At 37.7% G+C, this 25,396-nt stretch overlaps 1 protein-coding gene across 14 annotated transcripts in view; it reads left to right on the forward strand.

The window, feature by feature from the left end:
• PITPNC1 (phosphatidylinositol transfer protein cytoplasmic 1) overlaps nt 1–25,396 on the forward strand; it is a 358,377-nt gene that overhangs the window by 261,188 nt on the left and 71,793 nt on the right. For all 14 annotated transcript variants that reach the window (XM_027872641.1, XM_027872649.1, XM_027872648.1 and 11 more), the window contains one exon: nt 10,578–10,673. In XM_027872641.1, the coding sequence (XP_027728442.1) occupies nt 10,578–10,673 (96 nt within the window). The remainder of the gene's footprint in view (nt 1–10,577; nt 10,674–25,396) is intronic.

Raw genomic sequence — 25,396 nt, forward strand, 5'->3', positions numbered from 1 at the left:
CCCGGGGCAAGTTACTTAACCTTGTTTGCCTCAGTTTCCTCATTTGTAAAATGAGCTGAAGAACAAATGGCAAACCACTCCAGTATCTTTGCCAAGAAAACCCCAAATGGGGTCGCAGTCAGACACGACTAAAAATGACTGAACAATAGCAACAGAGGTCTGCTGTTATTATGTTGCTCGCGCTCATGTGTTTTCCTGAAATACACACCAAACTGACCAGTGGTAGGGTAAAGCATCCGAGAAGCATACGAAGAGATTAGAGAAGTGGGAGTGTAACTAAAAATCTATAGCAGATAATGTACAAAGTGATAAACCACCTGCAGATATTGGAGGAATAGAAGAGAAAGAGGGTGTGAGGGAGGAGAAAGAGAAAGGGTCTGATTTCTCCCTTTCTCCATTCCTTGATTCCTAGTGTGACTGGGGGTGGGTGGGAAATAGCAATAGTTGATTGATAGATATAGATAAAGATGATAGAGATGGATAGATACATAGAGATCAATGTAGATAATAGATAGCTATAGAGGAGAAATGATTAATAGAGATGATAGATGACAGATATAGGTGATAGATAATTGATAGATATAGATAAAGATGATAGAGATGGATAGATACATAGAGATGAATGTAGATAATAGATAGCTATAGAGGAGAAATGATTAATAGAGATGATAGATGACAGATATAGGTGATAGATAATTGATAGATATAAATAAAGATGATAGAGATGGATAGATACATAGAGATGAATGTAGATAATAGATAGCTATAGAGGAGAAATGATTAATAGAGATGATAGATGACAGATATAGGTGATAGATAATAGATGGATGATAGATACTGATGAAGATAATACATAATAGATGATAGAGATGAATATAGATGGTAGTTATAGATAGTAAATAGCCATAGGTGAGAGATGATTAATAGAGAAGATAGATATAGATGATAGATGACAGATAGATATAGATAATAGAAAGATAGAGATAAATAGATATAGATGCAAAGACTAAAAAATTAGTGTTGTGTAAACAGATGAGGAAAGGATAAGTTTTCTTCCAAATTTGAGCCCCGTGACAGCTCAAAAGGAGAGAATTTCTGCCCAAGTGTCGAAGGGCCCTGCACCTGTACAAGACTGCAGTGCCAGGTGTGATTCTTGTCAAAGCCTCAAGTTTACGTGATGACATGATATATTTTTTCAGGAGACTATCTCAGCAAGTGTGTCCCCAGATCTGAAAGGAGCTGATGATTAAATCAGGCTTCTGGCAGCTATTTGGAATGTGCAAATGATTAGTTAGTCTTTGTGGTGTTCTCCTGTGTCGCGAGGTTAGACCTTTTGGTTTAGTGTGCTTGGGCATAATTCTAAATTATGCTCAGTCTGAGCATGGGAAATAGCAGCCATTTTATTTCATGTTCCTTTCACTCTGATGCTTCCATCTGTTCCCATCATATTATTGGGAAAGGCTGCTTTTTTTTTTTTCTTGAAGAATTGGTTGGTTATGGAAACAGGATAAGCTCTACCTACCCTAAGGAAATTAGTCAGTTTCCATAAAAGTTGAGCACAGGGAAGGCCCAAATAGGGACCAGGGTGTGCTGAGCAGAAAGACCTAGAAGTCACTTAAAACTATTAGCTTTCTTTGCCCTATAGTTCTTCACTTAGTAAAATAAAGGCACTTGGATGGCACAGTGGATAAAGTCTTGGACCAGGATTCGTAATGACCTAAGTTCAGATCCTGCCTTAGACATTTACTTACCATGTGACCCTGGGCCATTCATTTATCTGCTCTGAACCTCAGCTTTCCCATCTATATAGTGATAATAATAACAAACACCTACCTCCCAGGGTTATTGTGAGGACCAAACGAGATGTTATATATAAAGTACTTTGCAGACGTTGTTAGCTATTGTGGCTAGGTGGCTAAGTAGATAGAGCATTGGACCTAAAGTCAGGAAAATCTGAGTTTGAATATGACCACAGATAGTGACTTGTTGTAACCATGGGCAAGTCACTTAACTTCTCTCTGCTTCAGTTTCCTCATCTGTAAAATGGGTATAATAGTAGCAATTACCTGACAAGGTTGTTGTGAGAATTACATGAGATAACATACATGAAGGGCCTTGGAAACCTTAAAAGTGCTATAAAATTCTGGCTATTATTAGTGACAGTAGCTGTGGAATAGTGGAGGAAAAGGAAACAAGGTCTTTGATTTGGGGAAGTTTACAATTTCTTGTTCAGTCATTGAATCATGTTTGACTCTTCATGACTCTGTGGACCATATTGTTTATGGGATTTTCTTGGCAAAGGTAGTGGAGTGATTTGCCATTTCCTGCTCCAGTGGATTAAGGCAAACAGAGGTTAGGTGACTTGTCCAGGGTCACACAGCTAGGAAATGACTGAGGCTGGATTTGAACTCAGATCTGCCTGATTCCAGGCCCAGTGCTCCTATCTACTGAGACACCTAGCTGCCTTCTAGGCAAACAGAGGTTAAGTGACTTACCCAAGGTTACACAGCTAGTAAATCTCTGAGGCTGGATTTGAACTGAGGTCTTCCTGAGTCCAGGCCCAGTGCTCTATCCACTGAGCCATCGAGCTGGCCCAGTTTCCAATTTGGGAGACAGAATTCAATTCACTGAGCATTTATGAAGCCCCATTGGTGTAAAGGTTATTGTGCTATGTACTGGGAGGACAAACTCAAAAACGAAATATTCCCTGCCCAGAACGTACATACATGAAAGAGTCAAGGATGCTTCCAAAGCCACATTTCAACTCTAGCCTGCATTTTGGACAAGAGAATACCATCCCCTTAGTGAATGAACACCTCTTCAACTCTGAGGTCAGTCACATATTCATTACTTACCGGGATGAGTCTCAGTGAGACACTGCAATGTTGGAATGTGATATCTGAGGCCTTGGTCTGAAATCCCAAAGAATATGATAGGAGCCCCAAACCAAGACATTTGATAAAAGTCATCCATGCCAACTCTGCCCCACCACCATTTGCTTTGTGCTGGGGCAAAGTAACATCAACAGATGCCCCCTATTTGGTGCATTCTCAGTGAAAGGGGGTAAGCATGCTTTACAATTACAAGGAGAAAAATGAGATTGAAATTCATCTTTCCAACTGCACAACCTGAGTTTGTGGATGGGAGGCTGTGTGAGACCATTTATGATATGTGACAAATGGTAGATCCACTCTGATGAGTTATTATTGTTCAGTCATGTCTGACTTTTGTGACGTCATGGACCATAGCATACCAGGCCCTTCTGTCCTCCATTACCTCCTAAAGTCTGTCCAAGCTCATGTTCATTGCTTCCATTACTCTCTATACATCTCATCCTCTGTAATCCCCTTCTCTTTTTGCCTTCAATCTTTCTCAGCATCAGGATCTTTTCCATTGAATCCTGTCTTCTCATTATGTGACCAAAGTATTTAAACTGAAGTATTTTGTCCTTTGAGTGAGTAGGCTGAATTAATTTGTAAAGTATTGACTGGCTTGATCTCCTTGCCATCCAAGGAACTCTCAAAAGTCTTCTTCAACACCACAGTTCAAATGGGTCAGTTCTGTGGAGCTCAGCTTTCCTTGTAGTCCAACTCTTACAGTCATACATTGCTACTGGAAAAACCATAGCTTTGACTATACAGATCTTTGTCAGCTAGGTGATGTCTCTGAGTTTTAATATGCTGTCTCAGATTTGCTATAGCTTTCCTTCCAAGGAACAATTGTCTTTTAATTTCATGGCTGCAGTCGCCATTTGCAGTGACCGTTGAGCCCAAGAATATAAAATGTGAAATTGCTTCCATTTCTTCTTCCTCTGTTTGCCAGGAAGTGATAGAACAAGTTGCCAAGATCTTAGTTTTTTTAATATTAAGCTTCAAAGCCAGTTTTTACCTTCACTTATCAAGAGGCCTCATAATTCTTTACTTGCAGCCATCAGAGTGGTACTATCTGCGTGCCTGAGATTGTTATTTGTCCCAGAAACCTTAATTCTCTGGCTTTTGATTTGTCCAGCCAGGCATTTCACATGATATACTCTGTATATAAATTAAGTAATTAAATAAGATGACAATATGCATCCTTTCTCAATATTATCATATTGTCATATTCCTTTCTCAATTTTAAACCAATCAGCTATTCCATGTTCTATTGCTTCTTGACCTACATGCAGGTTTCTCAGCAGACAAGTAAGATGATCATATATTCTCATATCTTTGAGGACCTGCCACATGTTGTTGTGATCCATATAGTCAAAAGCTTTAGTGTAGTCAATGAAGCAGAAGTAGGTATTTTTCTGGAACTCCCTTACTCTCTCCATAATCCAGTGAATGTTGGCAATTTGATCTCTAGTTCCCATGCCTCTTCAAAATCCAGCCTGCCCTTCTGGTAATTCTTAGTTCACATATTGCTGAAGCCTGGCTTGCACAATTTTAAGTATAACTTTGCTGACGTGTGAGATGAGTGCAGTTGTTGGGCAATTTGAACATTCCTTGGCATTGCCTTTCTTTAGTATTTGGACATAAAACTGATCTTTTCCAATCCAGTGGCCACTGTTGAGTTTTCCAAATTTGCTGGTATATTGAATGCAGCACTTTAACAGCATTATCTTTTAGGATTTAAAGTAGCTCGGCTGGAATTCCATCATCTCCACTAGACTTATTGCTAGTAATGTTTCCTAAGGCCCACTTGGCTGTATTTTCCAGGATGTCTGGCTCTAGATAAGTAACCATACCATCATGGTTATAGTAATGTTAAGATCTTCCTTGATAGTTCTTCTGTATATTCTTACCACCTCTTCTTAATTTCTTCTACTTCTGTTAAGTCCCTACCATTTTTGTCTTTTATTGTGCCCATTTTTGCATAAAACAGTCCCAAGATATTTCTGATTTTCTTGAAGAGATCTCTTGTCTTTCCTATTCTGTTGTTTTCTTCTAATTCTTTGCATTGCTCATTTAAGAAAATCTTCTTATCTCTCTCTGATGTTCTCTGTAATTTTGCAGTCAGTTGAGTATATCTTTCTTTTTCTCTTTTGCCTTTAACTTTCCTTCTTTCCTCAGATAGCCATTTTGCTTTCTTGCTCTTCTTTTTCTTTGGAACATTGGTTGTTGCTGCCTCAGTATGATATTATAAACCTTTGTCCGTAGTTCTTCATTCACTGTTTCTACCAGATCTAATCCCTTCAATCTATTCATCACTTCCACTTCATATTCATAATGGATACTATTTCGGTCACACCTATATGGTCTGATGGTTTTCCCTACTTTCTTCAATTTAAGTCCAAATTTTACAATAAGAAGCCCATGATCTGAATCACAGTCCACTCCAGATTTTCTTTTAACTGACTGTGTAGAAATTCTTCACCTTTGGCTGCAGAGTATGTAATCAGTCTGATTTGGTGTTATTTCTAAAAGATGTTGTAGGGATTCACAGAACTGATCAACTTTGGCCTCTTTGGCATCAGTGGTTGGAATGTAGACTTGTATTACTGTGATGTTGAATGGTTTTCCTTGCATTCAAATAGTTATTATTCTGTCATTTTTGAGATTATACCCCAGTACTGCTTTTCTCACCCTTTTATTAACTATGAGGTCTACTCCATTTCTTCTAAGGGATTCTTATCCACTGTAGCATATATAATGATCTTCTGAATTAAATTCTCCCATTTCTGTCCATTTGCATTCAATGACACCCAAGATGTTGATATTTGATCTTTCCACCTCCTGCTTGACCACGTCCAGCTTACCATGGTTCATAGATAATAAGATTTCAGGTTCCTGTAAGTAGTGATCTTTTTTTTTGGTAAATTTTATTTTTTCCCAATTACATGTAAAAACAATTTTTAACATTTTTTTTTATTTTGTGTTGCAAATTCTCTCTCTCCTCTCACTCCTACCTGAGAAGATAAGCAGTTTGGTACAGGTTATGCATAAGCAACCATGCAAAACATATTTCCATATTAGTCATGTTGTAAAATAAAATATAGACCCTTTCTCCCCCCCCCAAAAAAAACCATGAAAAAAACAAAGTGAAACACAGTATGCTTCAATCGGCATTCAGACGCCATCAATTCTTTCTTTGGAGGTGGATACCATTGTTTATTATGAGTCCTTTTGAATTTGTCTTGGGTCATTGTATTGCTGAGAATGGCTAAGTCATTCATAATTGATCATCTTACAACACTGCTGTTACTGTGTACAATATTTTCCTGGTTCTGCCCACTTCACTTTGCATCAGTTCATGTAAGTCTTTCCAGACTTTTCTGAAAACATCCTGCTCATCATTTCTTATAACACAATAGCATTCCATTACAATCATATATGACAACTTGTTCAGCCATTCCCTAATTGATGGTTATCCCCTCAATTTCCAATTTTTTGCCACCACAAAAAGAACTGCCTTAAATACTTTTGTACTAATAGGCCATTTTCCTTTTTTTTTTTTTTTTCATCTTTTTGAGATAAAAACCTAATCGTAATATTGCTTGATCAGAGGTTGTGTACAGTTTCATAGCCCTTTGGGCACAGTTGCAAATTGCTCTCCAGAATGGTTGGATTAATTTACAACTTTCCTAACAGTGCATTAATGTCCCAATTTTCCCACATCTCCTCCAACATTTATCATTTTCCCTTTCTATCACATTAGACAGCCATATAGGTGGGAGGAGGTTCTTCCAAGATATTTTAATTTGCATTTCTCTAATCAATAGTGATTTAGAGCATTTTTTCACATGATTATAGATAGCTTTAATTTGTTCTTCTCAAAACTGCCTTCATATCCTTTGACCATTTATCAGTTGGAGAATGATTTATCTTCTTATAAATTGACTCAGATACCTATATATTTGAGAAATAAGGTCTTTATCAGAGACATTTGCTGTAAAAAAAATTGATTTCCAGCTCTCTACTTTCCTTCTAATCTTGGTTGCATTGGTTTTGTTTGTGCAAAACCTTTTTAATTTAATATAATCAAAATTATCCATTCTCCATCTCATTATGCTCTCTGTTTCTTGTTTGCTCGTATATTCTTCCCTTTTCCATAGATCTTACAGGCAAACTATTCCGTGCTCTCCTAATTTGTTTTGGTATCACCCTTAATGTCTAAATTATTTGTCCATTTTGACCATATCTTGGTTTACAGTGTAAGATGGTGGTCTGTACCTAGTTTCTGTCATATTGTTTTCTAGTTCTCCCAGCAGTTTTTGTCAGATAGTGAGTTCTTGTCCCAAAATCTTGTATCTTTGCAAACAGTAGATTACTATGGTCATTTACTACTGTGTATTGTGTACCTAAATCTATTCCACTAATCCATCACTCTATTTCTTAACCAGTACCAGATTGTTTTGGTGATTACCACTTTATATTACACTTATTATATGACTACACCACCTTCCTTCACCTTTTTTTTTTTTTATTAATTCCCTTCACATTTGACTTTCTGTTCTTCCGGATAAATTTTGTTTTTATTTTTTCTAGCTCTATAAAATAATTTTTGGTAGTTTGTTTGGTATGGCACTGAATAAGTAAATTAATTTATGTATAATTGTCATTTTCTATGTATTCATTTAGCCTATTCATGAGCAATTGATATTTTTCCAATCAATATTTTATTTGTATGAAAAGTGTTTTATAATTGTGTTCATATTGAATTTGTCTTGGCAGCTAAGTATTTTATATTGTCTATAGTTATTTTAAATAGAATTTCTCTTTTCTATCTCTTGCTGCTGGACTTTGTTGGTAAAATATAGAAATGCTGATGACTTATTTGGGTTTATTTATATCCTTTAACTTTGCTAAAGTTGTTAATTGATTCTCTAGGATTCGCTAAGTATACTGCCATATCATCTACAAAGAGTGATAGTTTTTTTTTCCCCATTGCCTATTTTAATTTCTTCCATTTCTTTTTCTTCTCTTACTCTGAATAGCTAGCATTTCTAGAATACTGAATGATTGTAGTAATAATGGGCATTCTTGCTTCACCCCATCTTATTGGGAAAGCTAGCTTTTCTCATTACAGTTAATGATAACTGTTGGTTTTAGATAGATACTAGTTATCATTTTAAGGCAAGATCCATTCCTATTGTCTCTTGTGTTTTTAATAGGAATGGGTGTTGTTTTTTGTCAAAGATTTTTTTCTGCATCTATTGAGATAATCATAAGATTTCTGTGTATCTTGTTATTGTTATAATCAATTATGCTGATACCTTTGCTAATATTGAACCAGCCCTGCATTCCTGGTATAAATCTCACCAGGTCATATTGTATAATCCTTGTGATATATTGCTATAATCTCCTTGTTAGCATTTTATTTAAAATTTTTGCATCAATATTCATGAGGGAAATTGGTCTGTAGTTTTCTTTCTCTGGTTTTGTTCTTCCTGGTTTAGGTATCAGCACCATATTTGTGTTCTAAAAGGAATTTGGTAGGACTCCTTCTTTGCCTGTCTTTCCATATAGTTTATACAGTATTGGAATTAATTGTCCGTTAAATGTTTGGCAGATGCAGTATTGATCTTTATAGCATCAGACTTTCCTTTTGTTACCAGACACATCTTCAGCTGAGCCTCCTTTCGGCTTTGGCCCAGCTGCTTTGTTCTTTCTGGAGCTACGGATGAGTACTGAAGGAGAATTCTCATCTTGATGTTGCATGAATAAATTAGAATGCTTCCCTCTGTTCCCCAGGCACTTTTAGGTAGGATTGTCACATAAAGAGGTTATTTGAGCTTGTGTCATTTATTTCCTCATTCTTCCTTCATTCAGCAATTATCCCCTCCTGAAAGAATCATAATTTAAAAAAAAAATCATAGAATCATGCTGTCATCAGTGGTTTCTGCCCCTAATGTTTCCCTTCCATTAGTTTTGATCCTGTGAATTTAACATGAAGAATCTATGATGTCTTCAGTGTAGGGTAGGTTCTGAACACAGAAACTTTCTGCCTGTGACCCTGAACACCAAGAGTCTTGGAAATAGCAGTGCTTCCATCCTCACACGCCAAGTCGCCATCCTGGGAAGCACCCCTCGTGGAGATAAAGCCTGGCAATGGTGCTGCAGCCAAAACTACTAAAGTCCCAGGAAAGAAAGTTCTTCTCACTAAAGTCAAATGATTGAACATCAGAAACTGTTAAGATTTTATAGTGGGAATGACATTAAAGAAGAGGCATTACCATCTGTTTTACCACTGCACCCTAAGGGCCATGGGACCTTTCCATATGTCTTGTGTCCCCTATTAGAACATGAGCTCCTTGAGATCAGAGACTATCTGACTTTTCTATTTGTGTCCTCAGCATGGCACCTAGTAGAGGCTTTAGTAAATGCTAGTTGACTGACTGATTAGTAAGTGATTAATAAATGCTTTATTTAGTCCCGTATTCGATGAAGATCAAACTCTCTCTGAGTTAAGTCCTAGAAAGTTACCTGAGAAACATAAATGTTAAATGACTTGTCTTATCAATAGACCACATAGTGAATTACTCTGCTGGGAATGTCAGGGACAGGATTTGAACTCATGTTTTCCCTACTTCAGGCCCAACGCTAACTCAATCCACCTCTCCTATGAATTTTAATTTTTCTTATTTTCAATTTCCAAATGAAAAGCCTCCTCAGCTTCTCTCATGATCCATAATATTGTCAAGCCTCCCACTTGGTTTTTTAATGATCTCACTGACAACACAAATCTCTCTGTGGTTTCTTTGTGTATATCTGCAAGAGACTCGCAGACTGGTAGCCTTATGTTTTATTTTGTGGTCAAACTTGAAAAACAATTCCCTCTCTTCCTATTCAATAGGCGAAACAAGCCAGCTGCTGCTGCTGTGTTGGCTTTAGGAGTTGCCTGAAGCATTTTGTTTACAGTGCCAGTCATGTCAGAAATCAGTCTTCACATGTACTTGCTACCTCTCATTAAACCGGAGGGTCAGTTTACAAATCTGAAGGCAGTAATCTCAGGAAAAAAGATGTAAGAAGAAAACACAGGATATAGAGTAGATCCTACTTAAGATGCTAATTGCCATCAAGAGTTTTTTCTGTGCCACTTTTGGAAAGGAATAGTTGGTTTGGTTTAGAATACCAGAAAGAAAGTTTAATATTCAAAGACAATTGAACAGCAGGCCATACTAGAACCTCTCTTCCAATTATAATGTGTTAAGGAAATAGTAAGTGTCAAAACTGATGTTTTCCACCTGTGGTTGGATCTGTCTCGTTGTTTGTTTGTTTATTTTTGCTTCATTTCCTGCCTTTCCCTTTCCAACTTCTCCCATTTCCAAAGCCCCCTCTGAAAATGAATTGCTAACACTTAGTCAAGTGTCTTAGAAGGGACTTGTTCCCCTGCTGTTGGGCTTAAACATGGCTCCTGTCCTCTTACCCCTGACTCAATGAAGTTTCTCTGTTTCTGCTGTGAGAAAAACCCGTATCTGGGTGAAAGTCATTTATGATTTTCACAGCATGTCCATAGAGAGGCAGAAGGCTCCATCTAAGACACTCTGGGCTTATAACCCTGCCTCAGGCACTTACTGGTGGGTGCTAGCCATCTTTCTTCTTGTAGGACTTCACCTGGTCTGACTGACTTTTGAACTTGTCCTTCTGTTCTTTCAGATTTTTGACAGTGAAGCCAAAGATGTAGAACGAGAAGTTTGTTTTATTGATATTGCCTGCGATGAAATCCCTGAGCGCTACTATAAAGAATCTGAGGTAAGCAACAGGTGGGGACTGAATCGCAGGTGGTGGATGTTGTCTTAGAGGGACCTGGGAAATCTCTTATCCATTTTTTAAAATGATTCGATATCATGCATATAGCAGTTGTTTAGTAAATATTTGTTGATTTGAGACTATCTACTCATCTAATAGAAATGGAGAAATACCCAGTTATGTGGTCAGCTAATATATTTGAGATGCCCTCCTGCCTTTCTTGGAATAGATAGTCCAAATAATAATAGCTAACATTTATTTAGCGCTTATTGTGTTCCAAATACTGTGGCAAACACTTTATAATTACCCAAATAGATCTGTGATCTCACTGATTTGGGAGTTTCTCCATTAACCCATCCGTGCCTACCAAGGCATTGCTTTCAGTTCAGTGCAATACAGTGAGACTATCAGGCACAAGAATTGCATCCTGCTGGACTCTTTGGCCCCAGGTCTCCAGGCAAAGTCTCCAACTTCTAAGGACCTTGTATAGATTTAATTGTAGAGTTCTGTATCTGGAGTCAGGAAAACATGAGTTCAAATCTGGCGTCAGATACTCATGAGCTTTGTGTGACCCCGGACAAGTGACTTCACCTCCACCTGCCTCAGTTTCCTCATCTGAAAAATGAGGATAATAATACTGTCTACTCCCCCTTCCCCAGGGCTGTTGTTAGTATCAAATGAGACATTTGTAAACTGTTTTGCAAACCTTAAAGCTCTATATAAATGCTAAGCTTTTATTTTTATAACAACAATGCCAGTCTGTGTGAAGTTACAACTTGGGCACCCTATTCATTTTTTATTTATGTATAATGCTCTGTATAATCAGTGACTGAGCAAGAGTCCTTTTGATAGAGAGAAGAAATATAAACATGTCAGTAGAAGCTTCTATGCAATATAATCTCTATGAGCCTATGTATTTCTGTGGAAATATCTTTTTTTTAAGCATTTATTAATCTTTTATTATATGCCAGCTATTATGCTAAGCATTGAGGATGCAAATACAGGCAAAAAGAAAGATTGTCTTTGTCTTCCAGGAGTTTATATTCTTTTTTTTCCCTCAATTTTATTAATTTGTTTATTTTTGGTTTTCAACATTCACTTCCACAAGATTTTGAGTTCCAAATTTTCTCCCCATATCGTCCCTCCCCCCACCCCAAGATGGAGTGCATTCTGAATACCCCTTCCCCTAATCTGCCCTCCCTTCTACCTCCCCCTCTTCTCTTATCCCCTTCCCCTTTTATTTTCCTGTAGGGCAGGATAGATTTTTATACACCATTGCTTGTATATCTTATTTCCAGGTTGCATGTGAAAACAGTTTTTAACATTTGTTTTTAAAACTTCGGGTTCCACATTTTCTCCCTTCCTCCTTCCCCATCCACCCTCATTGAGAAGGCAAGCAACTCAATACATGTTATATATGTGTAGTCATGCAAAATATTTTCTATGGAAATAACTTAAGATGTCTATATGAACTTAGAAGAAACCTTTATGGGCAACTTCCACAAGGACAAAAGAGAGGAAATTGAGTCTGATTTTGCTGGTGTTGTAAGTTAGATTTCTTGGATTTTTCATCAAAATTATTTATTTAAGACTTTTGCATAAAATCATGGGACCATTCAAATAATTCAGGTAAATTCAGGTCATCCTCTAGTATCCCCACTGTTTCCAGGTAGGCCTACATTGAAATGGTCTCAGGAAGAGAATTCAGAGTTTTCAAAGAAAGGGGACTGTGTGTCCTCTGCTCACAGAATCACAAATTTAGGTTTCCTTTAGATCAGCTAGTCCAGCCCCTTCATTTTTCTGGGTAGGAAAGTAAGACCCAGACTTGTCCAAGGTTACTTAGGTGCTAAGGGATTCAAACCCAAGTCCCCCAACTCCAAATCTGACATTCTTTCAACTGTACGATTGCTACATTCAGACTTCATCTCAGCATCCCAGAAGGCCCACGTATTTTCATTTATAGAGAGTGACTTCACTGCAATGCGATCAGACCATGAATTACACTGAGACTATCTAGGCATAGGTAATCGCAGAATGAGGTTGCAAAATGGCTCCTAGCCCCATAGCTTAAGCAACACCTTGCACATAGCAGTGGCTTAGTAAATATTTGTTGATTTGAGACTCTCTACTTATCTAATAGAAATGAAGAAATACCAAGTAATGTAGTCTCCTAATATATTTGAGATGCCTACTACCATTCAGAGATTAGAAAGCTCAAAAAAGAATAGCTAATATTTATGTAGCACTTACCATGTGCCAGATACTGGGCTAAGCACTTTACAATTACCCAAATCGATCTGTGATCTCACCGATTTGGGAGTTCCACCATCATCCCATCCATGTGCAATTTCTGTCCATGTTCTCCAAAAAAGTTTGCCACAGTGGGGTCTGGTTTACTAAACATTCTGGAGGCCTGCTTTGTTTTCTCCCAACATTGTGAGGTACCAGTAGAGCATTCTAGCTGTCCCCCTCATTAGTGTGATGGATTGGGCAGTGGACCTGGAGTAAGGAGGACTTGAGTTCAAATGTGACTACATTCACTAGCTAGCTATGTCATCCTAGGCAAATCACTTAAACTGTGTTTGCCTCAGTTTCCTCATTTGTAAAATGGAGATGATAATAATAGCATCTCCCTCCCGTGGTTGTTGTAAGGCTCAAATGAGAAAGTAATTGTAAAGTGCTTAGCACAGTGCTTGGCTTATAAAAGGCACTGTATGAATGTTTATTCCCTTCCACTGATCATCTCTCACTCTTATTACATGACTGTTTCATCTTCTTTTCCTGTAATATAGTTCCTTGATGAAATCTTTTATGTTTTTCAGAATTTCTTCTTGACTATGTGATGTAGCCTACCCACACCTACCATATACATATACTTCTCTGTTTCTGGCTATGTGGTATTCATCTTTAGTTTTTCTAGTTTATTTTATTTTTATTTATTTTTATATTCTTTTCTTTTAAAATTTAGAGTTCCAAATTCTCTCTCCCCATCCCTTCCACACCCACTGAGAAGGCAAACAAAATTATGTCAATTATACATGTAAAATCATGCAAAAGATATTTCCATATTAGCCATGTTGCAAAAACAAAGCAAAACAATAAAGGAAAATTATATTTCCATCTGTACTCAGAGTTGCTCATTTCTTTCTCTGGAAGTGGATAGCATTTTTTCATTGTGAGTCCTTTGGAATTATCTTGGATCATTGTAGTGCTCAACGTAACTAAGTCTTTCACAATTGAACATCTTTACAATATTGCTGTTACTGTTCACAATGATTTCTCGATTCTTCTTACTTCACTTTGCATCAGTTCATATAGGTCTTGCCATTTTTTTCTAACCATCCCCTTCATTATTTCTCACAGCACAATAGTATTCCATCACAAACATATGCCACAACTTGTTCAGCCATTTCCTCAATTAATGGGCATTCCCTCGATTTCCAATTCTTTGCTACCAAAAAAGAGCTGCTATAAATATTTTTGTACATATAGGTCCTTTCCCTTTTTCTTTGATGTCTTTGGGTCCAGACCTAGTAGTATTGTGGGGTCAAAGGGTATGCACAGTTTTATAGCTCTTTGGACATAGTTCTAAATTGTTCTCCAGAATGGTTGGACCACTTCACAACTGTAACTATTAGTAGCATTTGTGTACTTATTTTCCCTCATCCTCTTCTAGCGTTTGTCATTTCTGATAGTTGTGAGGTGGTACTTCAGAGTTGTTTTAATTTGCCTTTCTCTAGTCCATAGTGATTTAGAGCATTTTTTCATATAACTTTAAATAGCTTTGATTTCTTCTGAAAACTGTCCATCCCTTGACCATTTATCAATTGGCTAATGGCCTTTATTTTTACCAATTTGACTTAGTTCTCTATGTATTTGAGAAATTAGGCCTTTATCAGAGAAACCTGCTTTAAAATTTTTCTATGTTCACCCCATTCACATTCATAGTTGTGTTTAATAATTATATATTTCATTCTATCCTGTTTTGTTCTATTTATCCTTTTCTCTCTCTTTTTATCCTGTCTCCCCTTAAAAGTCTGTGTTGCTTTTGACCACTGCCTCTCTTTAATCTTTCCTCCCTTTTATCATCTCTATCTCTCCCTGCCTGCATATCTCATATCTCTTATTATCCTCTTCCCCTCCTATTTTCCTGTTGGATAAGTTAGATACCAAATTGTGCATATATATATTCTTCCCTCTTTGATCCAATTCTGAGGAGAATGAGTTTCACTTATTGCCCACTACCCCCCCCATTTTTCCCCTCCACTCTAAAATCTCTTCCTTATGTGCCTCTTTTATATGAAAATTTTCCCCATTCTGTCTCCCTTCCCCCTTCTCCCACTACAAACCTCTTTTTCACTCTTTCTTTCTTTTTTTTTTTTTAGATCATTCCAAACATAATTGATGCATACCCATGCCCTCTATTTATTTAAACTCTTTTTAACTGCCCTAATAATGATGCACTTCTTAGGAGTTAAATGTATCATCTCCCCATATAGGAATATAAACAGTTTAACTTTATTAAATCCCTTATGACTGCTCTTTTATGTTTACCTTTTTATGCTTCTCTGGAATTATCTGTTTAAATGTCAAATTTTCTATTTGCCTCTGATATTTTCATTAGGAATGTTTGTAAGTCCTCTATTTCATTAGATATCCATTTTTCCTCTGAAGGATTATACTCAGTTATGCTGGGTATGTTATTTTTTTTACTCAGTTATGCTGGGTATGTTATTTTTTTTATTGTATTCCTCACTCCTTTGCCTTCTAAAATATCATATTCCAAGCCTTCCACTTTTTTAATTTTGAAAGCTGCTAAATCTTGTGTGATCCTGACTGTGGTTCCACAGTATTTGAATTGTTTCTTTCTGGCTATTTGCAATATTTTCTCCTTGACCTGGGAGCTCTGGAATTTGACTATAATATTCTTGGTAGTGCTCATTTTGGGATTACTTTTAGGAGGTGATTAGTGGATTCTTTCAATTTCTGTTTTACTGCCTTGATCTAAGATATCAAGCCAATTTTCCTTAACAATTTCTTTTTTTGTTCATGGCTTTCATGTAATCTAATAATTTTTAAATTATGTCTCCTTGATCTATTTTCCAGTCAATTGTTTTTTCAGTGAGATATTTCACATTTTCTTCTATTTTTTCATTCTTTTGACTTTGTTTTATTGTTTATTTAAGTCTTATTGAGTCATTAGCTTCCACTTGCCCAATTATGATTTTTAAGGAATTATTTTCTTCAGTGAGCTTTTATACCACTATTCCTTTTGGTCAATTCTACTTTTTTAGGGTTTTTTTGTTTTAGTGAATTTTTGTACTTCCTGTTTATTTGGTCTATTTTGCTTTAAGGAGTTCTTTTCTTCAGTGATTTCTTTTATGCCTCTTTTACCATTAAGCCAATTTTTTTAAGGTGTTATTTTCTTCATTATTTTTTATGTTTCTTTTTTATTGTTGTTCATTCATTTCAGTTGTGTCTGATTCTTCGTGACCTGTTTTGAGGTTTTCTTGGTGAAAATACCAGTGTGGTTTGCCATTTTCTTCTCCAGCTCATCTTACAAATGAAGAAACTGGGCCAAACGGGGTTAAGTGAGTTACCCAGAGTTACAGAGCTGTAAGTTTCTGAGGCCAGATTTAAACTAAGGAAGATGAGGCTTCCTGACTATAGGCCTGGCACTTTATCCACTGTGCCACCTAGCTGCCCCTTTTACTAAGCTGTTTATTCTCTTTTCATAATTTTCTTACATCACTCTCATTTCTTTTCCCAATTGTTCCTCTATCATGCCTATCTTTTTTCCTTAACTCTTCCAGGTATTCTTGTTAGTCTTGGATCCAGTTAACATTTTTCTTTGATGCTTTGTTTGTAGCTGTTTTCACATTGTTGTCTTCTTCTGAGTTTACCTCTTGGTCTTTTCTGTCACCGTAGTAACTTTTTATGGTCAGATTCTTTTTGTTGTTTTTTTACTAATTTTTCAATCTACTTTTTTTTTTAAAACTTTATGTTAAAGTTGGGCTTTGTTCACCTGGAGGTAGAGAGGCAATGTGCCAAGCCACAGGCTTTTTTGTACTGCTGTTTTCACAGCTCGTTCCAGGGTTCTGCAAGTTTTTGTTGCCTTCAAGGTGGTGTGATCTGGGAAGAGGTGTGGTTACTGCTTTCCTAATCTTTGCTCTGATGTTTACTCAGGAAGGGCTCTTAGTCCCCTGCAGTCACAAGTAGTAGTCCTCCTCTTAGCCATGGAACTATTATGAGAACTAGGAATCTGCTTCCTTGTGATTGATCACAAGCGCTCCTCTCCACCCTGGAACTGTGACCCAGAACATTTCTGAACTGAGAGCTAACAAAACTACTGTTGTTAAAATTGCTCCAAGACCCCCTGCTGATGTGCCTGGCACACTCCAGGCCTGATCCCACCCCAGTGTTACAGACCTCTTCTGAAGACCTCCTTAAGGTGGCAAATTATCTCCCTCTGAACTTTTGTTGACTCTGCTGCTCCAAAATTGGATTTGAGGCATTATTTTAAAGTTGTTTGGAAGGGAATGTTGGGACAGTTCAGCTGGCTTCCAGCCTGTACTCTACCATCTTTGTTCTGCTTCCCATCTGTAGTTTTTTGACCGTAGTCTTGTTCCACATTTCACTGCCATGTAGCAACACCAATAAAATGTTAGTAGTGAAAACATGGGTGTTTGAGATAATATTTGTAGAACACTTAGCATCATGCCTGGCACATAATAAATACTTGTTCCCTTCTGTTCTCTTTGCTTTTATGGGAAGTTTAGGGGCCAGTAAAAGTGCTTTGCAGTTTCCTGAAAGAAACTCTCTCCTTTTCAATACTTCTCTCTATATTATCTGGCCCAGATAGAGAGATAGAGAGAGAGACAGAGAGATAGATAGATTAGATAGATACAGACATACACACACACACACACATGCGCACAAACCCACACACACACACATTTGGACAAGGTGTCCATTAAAATACATGTTGAAATCTGACATTTTTCATCAATTTAGTTTTTCTTGTGTGTATGGACAGGCCAAACTCCTTTAAGAAGCTCTGAAAAGATCTGGGGTTTGATGTAATCAGCACAATCCCATCAGTGAACAGAAATATCCAGAGATCCTCTTGGAGAAGGATCCACAGGGAATCCCTAAACTGTTACTCTGAGCTGTACCCCTTCATCATAGTGGCTAAAACCATGTTGAAACAGGTATCTCCCCAATCTGTGCCCTACCTAATGTTTCTACCTCATTCCATTGAATAGGGTTGTTTCTATTTTTACATCTTCCAAGGAATCTTGAATCATCTTGATTTACAGATGGAAGACAGCTCTCTGTAAAAGAGCTCTTAGGCAGTATTGTATTCTACCAAATTGAATGCTTTTTTTTTTTTTGATAAGCAACAAACAATAAGTACAATGAGTTCTCATATTGTCTACAACTTTTATTTAATTGCGAGGTGATAAATATGCGGTCCATTGTTGAATGTTGCTTGTGAAAGCTTCCTAACTCTGATTTGTACATAGATGACTTTCATAAAGATTTTGTGAACATGGGACATTAGGCATATAGGTTGATAGTTATTGATATTCTCATCAAATGAGATATTCGTAAAGCACTTAACACTGTGCCTGGCACATAGTAGGAGCTTAATCGATTCTGGTTACCTTCCTTCTCTCTACTTCCCTCCTTCTCTGTCACTTATTTTTCCAGCATTAACAAGGTCTGAGTTTTTTTTTTTCCCCCACGCCTTTGGTATCTTCCCCTCCTTCAGATAACCATTTCTATCTGTCCTTCAAAGCTCTGAGAATTATATTGCCTGAAGCACAGATCTTTTCTATATATACTTGCCATCTTTTTTCTCTTTAGTGTCTATTTCTGTAAACACCTTGAAGATTGTAATGTTAAGGTTTAGTAATATTAGTGTCCAAGTGGGATTATTAGAATCCAAATGGGATATTTGGGTCCAAGTAGGCTATTAGGGCCCAAGGGGGATGTTAAGGTCCCAGTGGGATGTTAGGATTCAAATGGGATATTATGGTCCATGTGAGATATTAGGGCCCAAGAGTGGTGCTTCCAGCATCCTCAACAGAGAAAACAGTTTGTTAAAATGGCTTTTGTAAACCTTTTCCATTTTCCTTCTATACAAAGTCCTTCTTCCCTTTTCATCTTTAAGGCCTTTGGAATGACTTTGCTTACTAGGGTATCTTGCCACACTTTCCTTAAATTGATTTTGTCCTCCACTGTTTCTGATTTATGAAACAATATTGTTCATAAATAATCCATTATCTATTGTAATGGTATACTATATAGTAATATATCTATTTTTATATTATTGTCTATTGTAATAATCTGTTACATAAGATTTTATAGACAAATTTATGTTCTAACCCAATGTTGCCTTTGACAGCCAGCTTTCTTTGGCAAGTAAGTCATGTATTTGCAGACTAAAGTTCTTTGTGGGCTCCTTTCATCTCCTTTTTGTGACAATTAGGTGTCACAGTGAATGGAACACTGGACTTAGGAGCCAGAAAGACCTGAAATGAAATCCAGCCTCAGATACTTATTAGCTGCCTGACCCTTAGCAAGTCAGTTAACTCCTGTCTGCCTCGGTTTTTTCATCTAGAAAACTGTGGTGATAATAGCATCTCCCTCCCCCCTCACCCCTAGGATTGTTGTGAGATTAAAGTAAGACAACATTCATAAAGAACCTTTATTTTAAGTGGTTAAACTTTAGCATGAAATTATTATAGTTGTTATCAATGTCCTATCTGTTGTCTGTTTCAGATTTTTGGTTTTCAATGACTGGTTTATATAATTCAGAATTCTGTTGTTTCATTACACATGTATCTTTTTCTCATTCTGGTGTTTGTGTGTTTTACAAATTCTCATCTTGGGTCTGATGGTCCATCTATGTATAGACAGCTGATCCAGGGATAACTCCCACATGGATGACAAGTCTTTTCCTGTCTTTTATTTATTTTCGGTGAGACAATTGATGTTAAGTGACTTGCCCAGAGTCACACAGCTAGTGAGTATCATGTGTCTGAGGCTAGATTTGAACTCAGGTCCTCCTGACTCCAGGGCTGGGGCTCTATTCACTGCGCCACTTAGCTCTACCCCCTTTTCCTGTCTTTTAAAATGTATTTCATTCTCTCCAGTGTTTCTTGATGCTTGCTGTATCCAGTGTCTGCCGGTTTTCTTTTTTCTTTTTCTTTTATTTATTTATTTACTTTTTGGCTAGGCAATGAGGGTTAAATGACTTGCCCAGGGTCACGCAACTAGTAAGTGTTACATGTCTGGGGCCGGATTTGAACTCAGGCCCTCTTGACTCCAGGGCCGGTACTCTGTCCACTGCGCCACCTAGCTGCCCCTCTTTTTTCTTTTTAGAGAAAGCATTCATAATGTAGCAGCATGAGGTTTCTAATACAATCCACAAGGCTTGCCCTCTCCCATTTCTTATTCCTGAACATATATTTTCTCACATTTCTCCTTTTCTTCACATTTTTCCATCTTTGTGAAATATTACTTTTATATATGTTGATTGGATTTGGAGGATCTTAACAAGTGCAGTATGCCAAGTTCAGTGGCTATCTGTTTGTTTAGTTGTTGTTTAGTCTTGTTGGACCCTTCATGACCCTTTTGGGAGTTTTCTTGGCAAAGATGCTGGAGTGGTTTGCCATTTCCCACTCCAGCTCATTTTTAAAGATGAGGAAACTCGGATAAGTGAGGGTTAAGTGACTTGCACAGGGTCACACAGCTAGTAAGTGTCTGAGGCCAAATTTGAATTCAGGTCCTTCTGACTCCAGGCCTCATCATTCTATTCACTGCACCACCAAGCTTCCCTTATCAATATGTAGCTGGATTATAAGCGTGATAACTTGAATTTATGTAGTGCTTTAAATTTATTAAAATGTTTTCCACACACAATCTCATTTGAGCCTCCCAGTGGCTCGAGGAGGTAGGTTCTAAAGACCTTGTTTCCCTCATCTTACAGATGTGGAAACTGAGGTTCAAAGAGGAAGTTATTTGACCAGATTTGTGCAATTATGAAGGCTAATAGGTAGGATTTGAACCTAGACCTTCCTGTCCTGAAATCCAGCATTCTGTATACACTGTAGATTCTGTTTAGGACAGGATGGGTGTGGTTGGCTGTAGGGTATAGGATAAATAGATTGTATTATGAGTCCCTTCCTTTGGGTTACTTTTGAACTACACGGAAGTGATTCCTACCAACCTATCTTTCTTTTCAACCCTGTGTCTTCCCATTTCATTTAGGGATAGCAGCTACAGAAATGATGCCTGCATTTAAATAAGTAAACATTTGACAAAATAGGTTTAGATTTATATATATATTAAAGTTTCTTTTTTTATTTTGAATTTAATAATCACCGACAAACATAAACATTTCAATGTACAAAATAAAACGTATGTTTAAGAAACTAAGCCTCTGTTATGTAATTAGTTTACATAGATACATATATAGAATATGTACTATATGTGTACATAAATAACACAAAAGTTGACACAATAATAAACGAAACTATTCTATTTATGTCCTCTTCTATCCTTTTTTTAGTTTGTTTCTTTTGTACATTAAAAATTTTTTTTAACTGACTTTATTATCTAATATATAAGGGAAAATCTAAACTCCATTGGGAGCCACTTTGCTTCTGTGGCAATGAAATTCTTTAACAGTTTATTTATTACACCATAAATCAGCCTTAATGGTACCGAGATAAGAGATTCAAGGTCCATGTGTTGCATCTCAAGGACAAATCTGGGTCCCTGATTCCAGACATACTGTGATTGGTTGGATCTTTGCTAAATAACAAAAATAGCCATGCATCTGTTTTAGCTTCAGTACTGGAGCATTATTTATGTGTGGGTCACCCAAATTCCTTCAGCAGCCAATAATAAAACACTAACCATATATAATTAGTCAGCTTGAATACTGGCTTTCCCATCATTCCTAATAAAATAAAGGGGGATAGGGTAGTTGGAATTGGGAAGAGCATTTGATGAATCCTGGAATTTTATGGTGCAAAAGACAATTTTTTAGATTCATTCAGAAACAAAGATAAGAAGAGGCAGGGAGAAAACTAAGTACTATGTTATTAGCTCTGTGCCTTCAAGGACCATACAATAAACCCAGACTTTGAACTGAGACTATATTATGCACATATAACCAACAGATGCTTGCCTCTGTGGAGCAGCCTGGCTGAAGGGGGCTTTCTTACTTCTCAAAGATTGATTTGTCCCAACCATATGCATCTGTGCCATAGGGCTTGGCTTTGGGTAAAACCTTTCCTTTGGGTACCTCTTTCTCCTTTTGTTCCTGCCTCCCTTTTCTCAAGTGGTAGAGAAAAGTGGAGGTTCTTGTCTCATGCACCTGCGGTTCTTTTGAGCCTCCATCCTTTCTGAAAAGAAGAGGGGAGGAGAGAGAGAGATTTTTCATCAGCCACTTGAATTTTTCTCAGTTTCTTGCTTAGTAAGCAAAGGTTTGAGTAAAAGCTTTCAGCCTCTCAAAACCTATCTCAGCCCCCATTCAAAGTGACCTCCACCCCATCTGCTACTTCATCTGCTTCTCTTTCAATCTATCCTGGTTATCACAGCCGTATTCCAGTTTCCTCATCTGCAGAACTCTACTCATTGCAGTCCAAACCATGAGGGAAGACTGCAAATCCTATACTAGTCCAAGCCCAGGTTACACCTGTGAGATGGGCCAAACAGACATAGATGACAAAATAAGGAAGCATGTCTAACAGTTTCCAGAAATAGTTTCTGAGAAAAGATTAGGGTTTTTTAATGGAGAACTAGATCCTTATCTCAGACCCAGAAGCAGGGAATTCCTTTTAGCAGAGCAAGGAAGTCAAAACAGTGGAACCATGTAAGGGAGTTGGAAAGAAAATGGCTTTTCCTCTAGAAGAACAGAGTACCATTTCTGCACATACAGGAACTATGTAGAGCCAAAATGTTTTAAATGGTAAATAAAATGCAGCCCTTTTATTTTGTATTATTTAAGTACACCATTCCTGGTATTTTTGAGACTATCCTTTACCATGTCCAGTTATAGAGCCATCAAAAGATCTGAATTCAGCCTCTGGCTCTCTTCCATTTGCCAGCCACATGATCCTGCCTTGATGTAGATGACTCCCCAATTTGGATTTTTGTTTCTTCTACACAACGAGAGCCTTGGATTAAATGATCTTTAAAGTTTTTTCTAGTTCTAGCATCTGTGACTCTATGATCTTAAGTGCAAGGGAAGAGAAGGAGTCAGATCCAACTTCTGTTGTGGTAAGGCAGTATTGCTGGGTAGTAGTTTGGGGTCCCAGAGTATTTCTGTGTGTGTGTGTGTCTGTGTGTGTCTGTGTGTCTGTGTGTGTGTGTGTGTGTGTCTGTACCCTGGTGTGCCAAGTATTCTCCACTTTGCCACATATGCTTTTTAAACTTGAGTCCACTTTCCCTTGGACTTTGTGTGAACTTAGGGGAAAGTGTGCCCCTGATTTGGGGGAATGTTTTGTACCAGTCATTTGTACTATGCCATCTTTGCAATTAATCATTTCTTAAAGCTAATTAACTCTGGCTGGCCAATTGATGTCAACCAATAATGTGGGAACCACATCTGTGGGGGCTTATGAGCAATGATATTAGGAAGATAGCCCTTAGCTCTCTGGGTTACTCCCAAAACCCTACATGGGGAAGTTGCCAGCTGCCCTTTAGGGACTCAGCCTAACAATGTGAATGGGGGTTTAGGGTAAGTAGCTCTAAAGTCTATGCTATCTAACAAAGAAAATGATTTCATTACTGTCATTAAGCTAACATTTGCCAGCCAGTGTTATTTACTTTTCTCTCTGAAACATCTGAATTTAAGACATTTTTTCTTCAGGTTAGTTTTTCCAAATACCAAAGAATAGGAAAAGCTGAACCATGTTTAGATTGTATTCCTTTTTAGATTTCTGAGTCCTTACAAATATAAGTTTGGGTTACCTGGGTCACTCACTTATTGGCATTTCTTTCCATACATTGTCATCTCAAGCAGGAGGGAATTTGAAAAGCTCTCTCATCTCTTTTTCTTCTTTTCCCTAAGACAAGTAATAATATCTTCAGAAACAGTGGGACCATAGGTTTTCTTTTCTTTTTTTTTTTAAATAATTAATTAATTTAGAGGGAGGACAGAGCCAAAATGGCAGAGGGAAAGCAGTGACTGTCTTGAGCTCTCTCCCAAAGCCCTCCAAATACCTAAAAAAAAGACTCTGAACAAATTCTAAAGCAGTAGAACCCACAAAAAGACAGAGTGAAACAAATTTCCAGCCAAAGACAGCCTGGATGGTTGATCAGAGGGGTATATCGCTCCAGGAGGGGAGAGGAGCACAGTTCGGCATGGGCATGCAGGCCGCAGCAACCCTGGAGCAGGCCTCAGAGGACTGAATCGAGGGCGCTATGGCGGTTTCCAGACCCCTGGACGCCAAAGACAACTTAGAAGGTCAATGGGGAAAAGTCTGGGTCTGCAGTGAGAGAGGAGCTAGGTCTCAGCCACAAATCTCGAGCCCGGCCTGGGGCTGTGGCTTTTTCCTGAGCTTCTGGCCCACAGACTGAAGGGGAATAGAGTGGCTGATCAGAGGGGGATTGCAGGGATCTCTGCCAGTGCTGAGGCAGGAATCTCTTGCTTTACTGGTGCTTGGAGCTGGTACAGTTCTGAGGGGCAGTCCTGGGGCGAGGAGGAGTGCTGGTATGGTGAAGCTTGTTGTGGCAGTCGTCCCTTATCATACCACCTTGGAAGAACTGAAAATTTACAGGTTCCTAGAAGTACCTCTGAAAACAGCTGTACAAACCCCCGAAGCTTGGGACAAAACTCTTCACGTTGGAAGCAGACAAAATTTTACCTTAACAAAGAGTTTAAAACTCAAGTAATTGGTTGGGATCATGAGCAAGCAGCGCAAAAAGAGTCAGACTATATTATCTTACTTTGGTGACAGAGAAGATCAAAACATACAACCAGAAGAAGACAACAAAGCCAAAGCTCCTACATCCAAAGCCTCCAAGAAAAATATGAATCAGTCCCAGGCCTTGGAAGAGCTCAAAAGGGATTTTGAGAAGCAAGTAAGAGAAGTAGAGGAAAAACTGAGAGTGATGCAAGAAAATCATGAAAAACAAGTCCCAAAAAAATAGTGAAGAAAATAACACCTTAAAAAATAGCCTAAGCCAAATGGCAAAAGAGGTCCAAAAGCCAATGAGGAGAAGAATGCCCTAAAAAGCAAAATTGGACAAATGGAAAAGGAAGTCCAAAAGATTACTAAAGAAAATACTTCCTTAAAAATTAGAATAGAGGAATTGGAAGCTAGTGACTTTATGAGAAATCAAGACACTGTAAAACAAATCCAAAAGAATGAAAAATTAGAAAACAATGTGAAATATCTCACTGGAAAAACAACTGACCTGGAAAATAGATCCAGGAGAGAGAATTTAAAAATTATTGGACTATCTGAAAGCCATGATCAGAAAAAGAGCCTGGACATCATCTTTCAAGAAATGATCAAGGAAAACAGTCCTGATATTTTAGAAGCAGAGGGCAAAATAGAAATTGAAAGAATCCACCGATCTCCTCCTGAAAGAGATCCCTAAAGGAAAACTCCTAGGAATATTGTAGCCAAATTCCAGAGTTCCCAGGTCAAGGAGAAAATATTACAAGCAGCCAGAAAGAAACAATTCAAGTATTGTGGAAT

Source organism: Vombatus ursinus, unplaced genomic scaffold (genome assembly GCF_900497805.2).
Source record: "Vombatus ursinus unplaced genomic scaffold, bare-nosed wombat genome assembly UNPS02014801.1, whole genome shotgun sequence".
Classification (NCBI taxonomy): domain Eukaryota; kingdom Metazoa; phylum Chordata; class Mammalia; order Diprotodontia; family Vombatidae; genus Vombatus; species Vombatus ursinus.